Consider the following 13,296-nt stretch of genomic DNA (forward strand, 5'->3'; position numbering starts at 1 on the left):
AAACCTCTGTACCATGTAACGTGAAATACCATCTAAGAGCCTGATGCATTACCACAGGCCTGCTGTCTCTGAACCAATCAGACAGCAGAGTTCGCCAGATAGGCTAGGCTCTGCCTAGCTGGTTAGCTCGCCAGATAGGCTCGCCACCTTTTTACTTACTTTTTGTTTTTGTATATGCGTGTGCGGTTAAAAAAGTCAGACTCCGCTGTTGTGTGTGGTAATAACATCTCCACACACTGATGAAGGGGTGAATGGAGGCTCCACTGTTGTGTTGGAGGTAACGTCTCCAGAAGACTTGGAGGATTTCAACTGAACTAACGGGAAGAATCGTCTGAACACACGAGAACGTTCATTTGACCCACTGAGTAGTTTATTAACATTATGATTTATGAACAATTACAAATCATATGGCATCTTTAATGACTGAATATGTTGACTTCCCAACAGAACACAAAGAAACGATCTTCCGTTTAAAGTAATTTACAACATCGTTACCCTTTCCCATAGAACTCTTATCATCATTCATGATTATGTTGTTAAATCTGCTTTAAATCACGTTCCATGTCAGGCATGGCAAAATATAAACTGATTTTGGATTCCTTTAAAACACATTTTACCTTAGAAAGTAAATCTTTGTACAACCTGCTTAACCCAAAAGAAGATCTTCCTTTCATGGTTTATGCTGAACCTTCCAGAAGCCCAATAAAATGCAGCATTTGGAGTTCAGTGGAGTAATTAAATCAATCACAAAGTGTTGTACTTCCACTGAACGGGTTGACCCCTCAGAGCACCAACAGCTGCTGCTCAACAACCCGATGCACTACAGGTACGTCCATGGGTCCACAGGTATTCAAACGTCCCCCTAACAGCTGGTCCTCAACAACGTCAGGACTGTGAGGACCCCCCAGACCCAAGCGGCCCCCTCTAATCTGACGCTCAGCAGCCCAGCTGAACACAGAGAGGGCTGAGAGATGAACCACGAGAGACACTGATGTTACCTGCTGCTTACCACCGGAACACAGACCTGCTGTGGGTTTAGATCCATGAACGATGTGTGTGTGTGTGTGCATGTCTGTGTAAATAAGTCTGTCTCTGTGTGTGTGTGTGTGTGTGTGTGTGTGATTAAGTCCAGTGTTTCCCATACATAGACCATTGTGTGGCGCGGCGCCACAGAATCAAGATCGAACGCCACGAATTGATTGTGTCCTTTTTTTTTTTTTTTTTATATATATATATATATATTTTTTTTATAACGCGATTTGGAAATCTAAAAATCGTTCCGTCCATTCATCTCTGCATAGCACTACGGAGTGATAATAACAAAGACGTGAATCAGGCAATAAATCCAATTTCCTTGACAGCGGTAAGGTTCGGTGTGCATTAAAGTACAGACGGAGTGGACCAATTGCGAACTACTGCAGCTGCTCCAAGTTAAACCCCAAAGCGGACTACACCACCTCTCATACTCCGCATAGAATTCTATTCCGAACCGATTGAGGCGTATATATATGATACTTTTCTATTCCGATTGAGCTGTTCTTCCACATCTATGCGGATCAGATGTGTCCGCATGTAAACGCAGAGTTACATGCACACTCACTGACGGCCGCGTCGCCGTGCTGTGTCGCCCCCCCCCCCCCCCCGCGCACCACACATTGGTCCTTGGTCTGTGGGAAACACTGAAGTCTGTATACGTTTGTGTGTGTATGTGTTTGTGTGCGTGTGTGTTAATTTCTATGTACATATGTGTTTGTTGGTTTGGGTGTGTTTATGACTGTGTACATGTGCGTGCTTTTCTATTCTTTTTTTGGGTCTGTGTGTGTGTTTGTGTATCTACAATGGACACTCCCAGAGACACTGAACCACTCTTATCTAACATAAACCCAGGGAGGAGGACCTCCTGGGTGAAGGAGGCCTGGAAGGTGTGGATGTGTGTCAGTGTGTCTGAGGACCCTCCTCCACCTGGGGACACTCTGTAGAAGGACAGAGAGCCAGCGGGCCGGTCCAGATACACTCCTACTCTGTTAGAGCGAGGGGGGGGGAGACGTATGGCTGTTCTACTACCGTTGTGATAGGCAGTGTAGACAGCAGCAGCATTGTCGTCATCACAAACAAGACTCCAGGACTTGTTGTTCAATCCAAGCACGCCGTCATTACCCCCTTCTCTCCTTTTCATTCCTCTGTATGCCACTCCTATATCAACCTCTCCTCCCCACTCTACCTCCCAGTAGCAGCGGCCAGGCAGCCCCTCTCTACACAACACCTGGGGGTAGGAGTCAAACCTCTCTGGGTGATCCGGATACGACTGGTCCTCTTCAACCAGCGTCACCTTCCTGCTGTCCTCAGACAGAGAGAGTTGTCCGTTGGCTGTGTTTGGGTCCAGTGTGAGTTCACAGGCATCTGACGGGAGAAACACGATTAGGCTGCTAAATCAATATTATTAATTATAATCATCATCGTCATCATTATTAAATAAACAGCATCACCAGCTCTAATTTAAATCTAAGGTGAAACACATGCATCATTCAAAACATGTTAATATGATTATTATGTGCCATAGCTAATGTAATGACAGGAATTAAAACAAAATTATGATTATTATAATAGTGACAAGATGATAGTATAATTTAATAGTTTTTGAATATAATGTAGACATGTAATTATGATTAACAGTATCCTGATTATTATGGTGTTATGTCCAATGTTGTAAAATCATCACTCATGATATAATCACAGCAATTATGTTAATGTTTATATATGTAAGATACATGATGTCAGTCATCAGCTTCATTCCCAGATATCTGAATGAACAGACGTCACCTCCTGCTGTGTGGATGGACTTTCCAGCTCAATAGTCAGTGTGCGTTGTGATGAATCAAACAGACACTTACACTTCTTTAGAGCTGGTTTCAGCCTCCACACTTCACCGTGCTCCACACTGGGGGGGAAACAAAGTGAGAGCAGCATGAAACATTCACCTTCATCATCTGCCGTCTTCATCACTTTCTACACAACATAAGTTACAGCTGCCTTTTCAAACCACTTCATCTAGCAGAGGGTTGAATCCTTGTAGGAGACATTGTCTATGAATGGTGAGCTGTCCTCTCCATACCTGAGAGTGTCCAGTCTCCAGTGTGGATCCTCCAGTCCAGCAGAGAGCAGCGCAGCTCCTGAGTCTCCTGGGTGATTGTAGCTCAGGTCCAGCTCTGTCAGATGGGAAGGGTTGGAGCTCAGAGCGGAGGCCAGAGAAGCACAGCCTTCCTGTGTGACCAGGCAGCCAGACAACCTACACACACACACACACACACACACACACACACACACACACACACACACACACACACACACACACACACACACACACACACACACCTTTATTTATTCTATCTGGATGAGAATAGTTCTTACTGAAGTAAACAGATTAATAAAGTATTAATTCCATATGATGGACAATTTAAAGCTTTATGATTTAATTCAGATCACAGCCCGTCTAGAGCCACCATCACCGAGCCTCATGTCTACACTAATGGCAACTCCTCAGAGTTACAAAACATATAACACATAACATCCATAACATACAGACAGCAACCCCTAACCCTCATCCTCACATCAGCTGGCCAGTGTTCTGTCAGCTAGAATAACCTGATAATTCCTAACACACTAGCAAAAAAAAATGATGTTCCTAAAATCCTCGTCCTGTAAAGTTCTGTTCCTCCTCTGACCTCTTGGCCTCCCTCCTCCCATCTGTGCTCCACTGACATGTTGACCCCAGCCTACAAATGAATAATGATGCTGAATCATTCTGGTGGGGATCTTAAGCCCAGTTCAGACCAAAGATTCACCTCGCAACGAGGCTGTTTTGGAACGTCGCAGGGGAAGAGTTGCAGCAGCGTGACCCTAACCCCAACTTCAGGTCAACATTGGGGGATTGTAATTATTTCCTTCAAATGTGTTCAACCAAAAAGTGGCCATTTCAGTATTATTTATCTGTAATTTAATGATTAAATCCAAATTTTGTTTGTGATGATGTATGAAATAACCCATTCCATCAATTGACGACTGCATTTTACAAGTGTGTTATGAGTGGCATGGCATGCACTCATTTAACATGCCCTGGGAATGTATAAATATTCTTGAAACTTAAAACTGGACCATATATTCATTAGAGTTGGATTTCAACTCAATGCAGGACCACTATTGGAGTGGATTGGACGAACATTGGAATACAATTAATTGTTTGGAGTGCTGCGGCAGAACGAATCAAGGAATGGGCGCAGTATCGGCCCAAAAGCAACAGGCCTACAATGCGCTTTACAAAGTAGGAAGGCGAGAATATAGCCAAGTCCCCCCCCTTTACACACAAATTCTGTTTTTGCAAATAGAAATCTCTCTACAAAGATTGGCGTAGGCACCCTGTTTCTGCCGCTGAAGTATGCGTTGCGGCTCCATATTCTCGGCTTTCGAACTCGCCGTCTTCTTCTTTTCAGGCTTTTTTTACACTGCCAAGCCGGTACGGTCGCGGCTTGGTACACCCGGTGATTTCACCGTCTTACCTCAAGTTTCCTGTGTAAAACCGAGGGGGTCAAATCCCCCGCTCTTCACGACGCAGGCTTCCATGATTCACTTGAGAAGGCGGGTTGCGCAAAGGGTCTAGACCTCTTTAGAATAATTTGCATACTCCCAAAAGTTCTTATTTTTTTATGAATGAAGACACCCGCATGCAAGAATGAGTTCACATCTGAGCGTAGGCTGCAAACGCGATTAACTATTTAGTGCAAAAACGCCAACATATTCTTTAATTTCCTGACCACTTGTTTTTTTATGGACAGTTCCTCTGTGTCTCTCTCGTAGATTGCACCATCTTTTAACTCCTTTGTTTAATGCGTTTACATGATCAGCAGCTCGCGTGTCACTTTCTCTCCAGTTAGAACTGCTCATGATGATATCGCTGCGTTGTCTCTGTGGAGACAGCGCAGGAACACCTCTACCCAAGCCCCCGCCCCCCCGGAACCGCGGAGCCGTCGCATTTACATCAGAATGAAACCCAACAAACCGCCAATGTGTGTGTAGGGTCCGGGAGGGTAAATTGGGGTGCTAGCTCAAGCAACCTAATCGCAAACCTAAGTTAGGCTACTTTTTAGCCTGATGCTGATGCTGTTGTGGCTCTCAGCTGTGCCAGAGCGTTCACAGTTGCTAGGGAAACCACCTGACGCGCCGCCCGGCGCAGCAGTTTGAACTGCCCCATTTTTAGAACGTCGCAGCCCGTCTCGTCGCAAGGAGATGGAAGGAGTTGCGAGTTGCAAGTCGTTGCGAGGCTAATCTTTGGTCTGAACTGGGCGTTAGACACGTGTCGTCTGTTCCTTTAGATCACAGCCCACCTAGTCCTGGATCATCCCTTTCTCTTAAACAAACCCAAAGACACGTTTAACCCTAACCCTGACCTGAGAGTTTCCAGTGTACAGTGTGGACTCCCCAGTCCAGCAGAGAGCAGCTTCACTCCTGAATCCTGCAGATCATTGGTACTCAGATCCAGCTCTCTCAAACGAGAAGAGTTGGAGCTGAGAACTGAGGCCAGAGCTTCACAGCATCTCTCTGACAGATGACAGACATTCAGCCTTCACACACAAAATAAAAAGACCATGTTACTGTGTTTATGTCTTTAACATTTTTCATAATTGAAAAATAAGTTATGCCAATGTTAATATATATATTAACATTAACATTAACATATTTATATTTAAATTCTAATAATAAGCTTTAAAAAAAGCCTGACTACATGTGTATAGGTAGAATAATAATAATAGAAAATAGTAAACTGTACTCATATAACATTCAACTTATACTGTCATGGCAACAACAATATAAATATGTTGAGTTATTCTTGCACAGAGATATTATTTAGGGGTGTGAATTTTGACTTCATCGGCTGAAATCTCTACATTAAATGTCTTTATTGAAGTTTTTTTGTTGCTTTTTATTATAAAGATTCTTGTGCTGTAAAGGTTTGCACATTGAGTAAAACTGACCTGAGAGTTTCCAGTGTACAGTGTGGACTCCCCAGTCCAGCAGAGAGCAGCTTCACTCCTGAATCCTGCAGATCATTGTTACTCAGGTCCAGCTCTCTCAGACTAGAGGAGTTGGAGCTGAGAACTGAGGCCAGAGCTTCACAGCATCGCTCTGACAGATGACAGCCAATCAGCCTGCACACGATGAACAGAACATGTTAGGAACCCTGATTTAATGGTTTAGACGACTTTTCTGATAGTTAGCTATCAGAATCTTTTCTTTTCTGATAGTTATATAAAAATGATGATACATTATTCTTCTGTAAATGATATTGTGGTGATCACGGCCGTGGTCACCGTGTCCGGGTGCCGCAAAGGATCCTGGGAGGCTCGGGGGGAAGCCACCAAGGGCGTTGTGTGTGTGTGTGTGTGTGTGTGTGTGTGTGTGTGTGTGTGTGTGTGTGTGTGTGTGTGTGTGTGTGTGTGTGTGTGTGTTTTAAAACCTGGGCCCCGTTTCGCGATAACGATGGATCCAAGCTTGATCATTCTCACAAAGGATCTTGCGAACCTAAATTTCAGGGATGTTCATTACTGTCTAGACACGGTCCAATTAATAATGAACTTCAACACAGCCTCACCGAAGCACCTACAGTGCTTTATGGCAAACAATCGCAATAAAAAACGCCTGCAGAAATTCTCCGACACCCGCTGGTCTCAGCATGATTCATGTACAGTATGTCTTCTGTCATTAATCAATACGAAGACCAACCACAATGGTTGAATTAAAATCAGAGGGAGACAGCAAGTTTAGCTCGAAAGCGACCTCCCACACAAGACCAATGGAATCATTTGATTGTATTATATGCCATGTGAGAGGGTTGCCTTGGGACGTGGCGTTTGATCGGTACATTTCGGCTGCGCATTTATTTTTGGAATTTTAAATTGCTGCAATAAATTATGTTGTTGTTGACTCTGTCTCGGTCTTTGCTTTTTAAATCTTACAGTAGTCTATGAGTAATATATTGGCGGCAACCACTGTTTTGGGGGTATCGCGAAATGGTGCCAGCTGGACATTCTGCGGTATTGGATGTGTTTTAATAAAACACATCCAATACCACTGAATGTCCAGCAGGTGACTCCTCTGAGGCTATAGTAACGATGCTCTTAGCACCCTACGAGCACCCCTGGAGCCCTCGTTAGCTATGAGTGTTTTCCTGACGTTCGTTACGCAACGATGCTTTCGGGAAACGGTGTGAAAACTGTACGATGCTCGTACATCGAACTTCACAAACCACTTAGGCTAACAATTCTTCGGGAAACGGGGCCCTGGTCTCCTGTCGGGTCATTCCTGTGCTGCTCGCCACTATATAATCAGTCTACGTAGACCTATAACCTTAGATTGATGCAAATACTGTGACTACATATGTTTAAAGGAGACATATTACACCACCAGGTGTGAGTGTGATTAGCCAAAACAAGCTGTTTTGAAACTGTGCAGCTTCTGACATCACAGGTGGGCGTGTCCACCTAGATGTATGACGGATAGATGGCATATGTCCCCTTTAAACAAATGAAGTCACAGTATTTGCATCAATCAAAGGTTATAGGTCTATGTAGACTAATTATAATGTGGCGAGCAGCACAGGAATGACCCGACGGGAGACCAGGTTTAAAGCAGTTACGCAATACACCGCACGCACGCACGCACGCACGCACGCACGCGCGTGTGCTGCTCGCAAAAATATAATTAGTCTACGTAGACCTATACCCTTTGATTGATGCAAATACTGTGACTTCATTTGTTTAACTCCCACTCTCCCGTTAACAGGAGATTGTGGGAGGGAACTATTATTATATTTTGCGTATATAATTGAAAAGATGCAATGGCAACTCTTGGATAACTTTTCAACTTTTCATTTTCCCACATAAACAACAAGGTGTAATATGTCCAATGCCACCACCCTGATAAACGTGGTCAGCAAAGGTACTGAGTCATTCGGTTATATATTTAGACGACATTTAGGATTGATCCTCAAACCAGGGGCAAGTAGTCGTTTTTTAATAGTCTCCTGATACGGAACTGTTTACACGTTAAGTAAAACTGACCTGAGAGTTTCCAGTGTACAGTGTGGACTCCCCAGTCCAGTAGAGAGCAGCTCCACTCCTGAATCCTGTAGACGATTGGAACTCAGGTCCAGCTCTCTCAGACTAGAGGAGTTGGAGCTGAGAGCTGAGGCCAGAGCTGCACAGCATCCCTTTGACAGCCCACAGCGATTCAGCCTGCACACAATAAAAAGAACATGTTAGGAAGTGAGATTAAAAGTGCTTAAAAGATCAAACCAGCTCACAGGAGAAACATGGTGTAGCTAACGAACAGCACAGGGCCGCCATGGGGCCACACTGGAGGGGAGTACGTCCAGTGATGCTAGCGCCTCGGCTCTCCTCGCTGCTATCAGGGATCAGGGAGTGAGCTCAAGGAGATGAATGTGGACATTCAAACTTCCTCCAGCAGTCCCCTGATGGCCGTAGGGATCCTGAACTCTGTGTGAACAGAGTCAGACCTAACGAAGCAGAGGGCTGTGGAGCCAAGGAGGGCCTTCAGCGCTCTATCAGACCCAATGCTTCCTTCTGTAAGACTATTGATTCATTAATTCAACCTTTTATTTTGATAAACCATCATAAATGTGCTTAAGCTCATTTACAAAAAACTAAAACACTAAGGGCACTTGCCCTTCCTGACTTCAGACACTTTTACCGGGCTTCAAAACAAGGACGACTATGAAACCCCTCTGGGGTTTTGCTTCTCTACATATTCAAACGTTTGAGGTTATTCTGTAGTCCTATATATAAAATAGATTCATATTGTTCTGTATTTCTACATGTTCAAACGTTTTTATGTTGCTCTGTATTCCTACATATTCAATCGTTTTATGATGCTTTGTATATCTACATTTTCAATTATGCTGTTCTGTATTTCTACATAGTCAATATTTTTATATTGCTTTGCATTCCTACATATTCAATCGTTTTTTGTTCTGTATTTGCTCTATATTTCTACATAATCAATAGTTTTATGTTGTTCTGTATTTATTCATATTCAATTGTTTTATGTTGCTCTGTATTTCTACATATATTGTTCTGTATTTCTACATCTTAAATTGTTTGACCTTGTTCTGTTTTTTATGTCTTCAATTGATGTTCTGAAGATAAAAAATATATGAAGCATATCTGTAAAAAAATTATGACATAACAAAGACCTTATAAAGTCATGGCAACAAAAAATAGAAATTGTTGAGTTTTTCCTATGGAAATTATAAATTTCTGAACTTGAAATTAAATATATATTCATATAGCGCTTTTCAAGTCCCCTTCCATTGACTTCATATAGGGCTTTACAGTGAAGGGGGGACCTCACTAACCATCACCAATGTGTAGCATCCACATGGGTGATGCATGGCAGCCAATCTGCGCCAGAACGCTCACCACACATGAATCGTGAATGTGTGATTGGAATGTCATATTTTACTTTGTTGACCCCATTGTCATGTACATTATCTTTAACACACAAACTTACATACACCTGTATACATGCTTGCACCACCAAGGGACCACAATGGAAATAAGCTCATGGGCTTATATGTGTTATCCTTTTTACTTGTAAATTTGTATGCTTACGTTTGTGCATGTGTCAATAAAGAATTTCAATCATTTCAATCAATCAATTACACACACAGCTTGAGGTGGACTGAGAGAATTAAAGAATCAGCCATTTAAACAGAGGGATGAATAGGGGGCCAGATGAATGAGCCTGATTGGTCAGTTTTAGCCAGGACTCGGGGAATCCCCTACTCTTTTGGAGATAAGTGCCCTGGGATCTTTAATAACCTCAGTGAGTCAGGACCTCGGTTTTACGTCTCCCCCGAAGGACGGCACCTTCCACAGCACAGTGTCCCCGTCACTGCACTGGGGCATCAGGATTTATGCTCTGGCCAGAGGGAAGAGTGCCACCTACTGGCCACCAACCGACACCAGTCCAGCAGCAGCTCAGTGTTCCCAGTTGGTCTCCCATCCAGTACTAACCAAGCCCACCTGCTTAGCTTCAGAGGTTCAGCCAAGGCAGGGTCTACATTGGTCCGGCTGCTGGATTAATTAGACCGATAAACTTTGATGGATGCAAATACTGCAACTTCATTTGTTTAATTACCACTGACCTGTTAACAGGGGAATATGGGAACGCACTTTTATTATATTTTGTGTTTACAATTGAAAATGTCAACTTTGGGATTACTTTTTCATGTTTTCATTTTCGCATCCCACATAAACAACAAGGTGTAATATGTCCAATGGCACCACTCTAATACATGTGGTCATCAAAGGTACAGAGTTATTATCTGATATAGTTTGACGTCATTTAGGTGTGATTCTCAAACCAGGGGACAGTAGTTAAAAGTCTTCTGAAACCGAACCTTGTGGTGTAACTGTTTACACTTAGTAAAACTGACCTGAGAGTTTCCAGTGTACAGTGTGGACTCCCCAGTCCAGCAGAGAGCAGCTTCACTCCTGAATCCTGCAGATCATTGTTACTCAGGTCCAGCTCTCTCAGACTAGAGGAGTTGGAGCTGAGAACTGAGGCCAGAGCTTTACAGCATCTCTCTGACAGCTTACAGCTGTTCAGCCTTCACACAAAAAAACAGAACATGTTGAGAACCGTGATTAAAGACTTTTCTGATAGTTGAACAAATGATTATACATTAGATCTTTAAATGGTAGTTACCTATTAGGTGTACAATGTTGATACTAACAAAAATGCTATAACAGAAAACTATCATAATATAACTTTTATAGAATTATGTATATAGTGTGTATCGTAAAACATGTTATAAGTATGCCTACAGATATATGTTGTATGTTATTGTAACTTTTGTATTCTAGTATTATATATATTGTATTGTGTGCATTGCAATACATGTTCTTAGTGCACTACAACTGAATTTACTACAACTTTTATATTCTAGTATTATGTATAGTGCTGTATTGTTAATACATGTTATGAGTGAACCTACAGAGAAGTTTTGGAGGCTTTGACCAATGGCAGCAGCCCCAGAAGACCCTCGTCAGAAGCAGAGTATTTCTTCAGGTAAAACACGTCCAGCTGCTCTTCTGATGTCAGTACGATGAAGACCAGAGCTGACCACTGAGCAGAGGAGAGAGATTCAGTGGAGAGACTTCCTGATGTCAGGTACTGTTGGATCTCCTCCACTAGAGAAGTGTCATTCAGCTCATTCAGACAGTGGAACAGATTGATGCTTCTCTCTTGAGAGAGATCTCCACCTATCTTCTCCTTGATGTAATGGACTATTTGGTTATTGATTTGTGACCTCCTTCCTGTCTGCCCCGATGGAACGTTTTTTGTTAGATTGTCCAGTAATTTAATTCCTCTTGGTCCCAGCAGACCTTGTAGGAGCATCTGATTGGTCTCTAGAGAGAGGCCCAGGAAGAAGCGGAGGAACAAGTCCAGGTGTCCGTTCTCACTCTGTAAGGCCTTGTCCACAGCACTCTGGTAGAGGGGAAGGAGTTCAGCTTCCCTGGAGGTTGGATGTTCTTCTGAGAGCAGGTTGACACCAGTGTTGATGAAGGACAGAAAGACATAAAGGGCAGCCAGAAACTCCTGGATGCTCAGATGGATGAAGCAGAACATCCTGTCCTGGTGCAGTCCACACTCCTCTTTAAAGATCTGCGTGAACACTCCTGAGTACAGTGAGGCTGCTCTGATATCGATGTCACACTCTGCCAAGTCTGCCTCGTAGAAGATCAGCTGGCCTTTCTCCAGCTGGTTAAAAGCCAGTTTCCCCAGAGAAACAATGATCTCCCTGCTCTCCGAACTCCATTGTGGATCGGTTTCAGCTCGCCCATGATACTTCCTGTCCCCCTGTATGGACTGAACCCTCAGGAAGTGGCTGTACATCTGAGTCACGGTCTTGGGCACCTCTTCTCCTCTCTGGGATGTTTTGAAGAAGTCCACTAGAACTGTAGCAGTGATCCAACAGAAGACTGGGATGTGACACATGATGTGGAGGCTTCGAGATTTCTTGACGTGAGAGATGATTGTGGTGGCCATTGTCCCCTCTCTGAATCTCTTCCTGAAGTACTCCTCCTTCTGTGGGTCTGTGAACCCTCTCACCTCTGTCACCATGTCAACACACTCAGCAGGGATCTGATTGGCTGCGGCAGGGCGTGTGGTTATCCAGATGCGGGCAGAGGGAAGCAGGACTCCCCTGATGATGTTTGTCAGCAGCACATCCACTGAGGTCGGTTCGGTGACATCAGTCCAGATCGGGTTGTTCTGGAAGTCCAGAGGAAGTCGACACTCATCCAGACCATCCAAGATGAAGACTACTTGGTCATGGTCGTATCTGTAGATTCCTGATTCTTTGGTTTCAACAGAAAACTGATGAAGAAGTTCCAGTAAGCTAAACTCTTTCCCTTTCAGTAAATTCAGCTCTCTGAAAGTGAGGAGAAATGCGAAGTCTATGTCTTGGTTGGCTTTGCCTTCTGCCCAGTCCAGAGTGAACTTGTGGGTTAAGAGAGTTTTACCAATGCCGGCCACTCCGGTTGTCATTATTGTTCTGATTGGTTTATCTTGTCCAGGTTTAAAGATGTCTTCACATCTGATTGGTGTTTCCTCATTGGCTGTTTTCCTGGATGCCTTTTCAATCAGTCTGACCTCGTGTTCCTTGTTGACCTCTCCACTGCCTCTCTCTGTGATGAAGATCTCTGTGTAGATCTCATTCAGAGGTCTCTGCTCTCCTGCTCTAGCGATTCCCTCAAACACACAGTGGAACTTCTTCTTCAGATGAGCCTTGAGTTCATGTTGCCACTGGACCGCAACAGCTCCTAAATCCCAAACCAGAAGAAACATACCATTCATATTTCCAAGCAATATTACTGGTGTAAAGAAAAAAGTATTACAAAATTCTACTTTATATGGATCTTATAACTTTATTAGTAGTGCTGTCGTTGTTGAGTATCAGTGGTATCAATGACTTGTTAACCTGACATAATAAGAGTTATTCTGCTGTTCTGCAGTTTAATGTTTACAATTCTTTAAGCTGATACCCCCACAATAACCCTACATATCTGGATCAAACCAGTCAACCTGATACCCCCACAATGACCTTACATATCTGGATCAAACCATTTAACCTATATATGAGTATCTTACCACTGCCCAGCTTGTCGGCCAGTTCCTCCTGGTTCATCTCCATCAGGCAGAGCTTTGTGATGTCTACCA

General features: G+C 43.5%; 1 protein-coding gene across 1 annotated transcript; it reads right to left on the minus strand.

Moving 5' to 3' along the window:
• Positions 1–1,783: 1,783 nt before the first annotated feature.
• LOC115537690 (NACHT, LRR and PYD domains-containing protein 12-like) lies at positions 1,784–13,282 on the minus strand (the record flags this gene model as incomplete). Its single annotated transcript, XM_030349736.1, has 9 exons — positions 13,228–13,282; positions 11,233–12,899; positions 10,508–10,659; positions 8,112–8,285; positions 6,027–6,200; positions 5,442–5,615; positions 3,113–3,286; positions 2,892–2,938; positions 1,784–2,400 (listed from the first exon to the last, which is right to left on the minus strand). Coding segments are annotated over exons 1-9 (3,222 nt in total), but the record flags the coding sequence as incomplete, so codon positions are not given.
• Positions 13,283–13,296: the final 14 nt, after the last annotated feature.

The sequence above is a fragment of the Gadus morhua genome, chromosome 23 (assembly GCF_902167405.1).
Source record: "Gadus morhua chromosome 23, gadMor3.0, whole genome shotgun sequence".
Lineage (NCBI taxonomy): Eukaryota > Metazoa > Chordata > Actinopteri > Gadiformes > Gadidae > Gadus > Gadus morhua.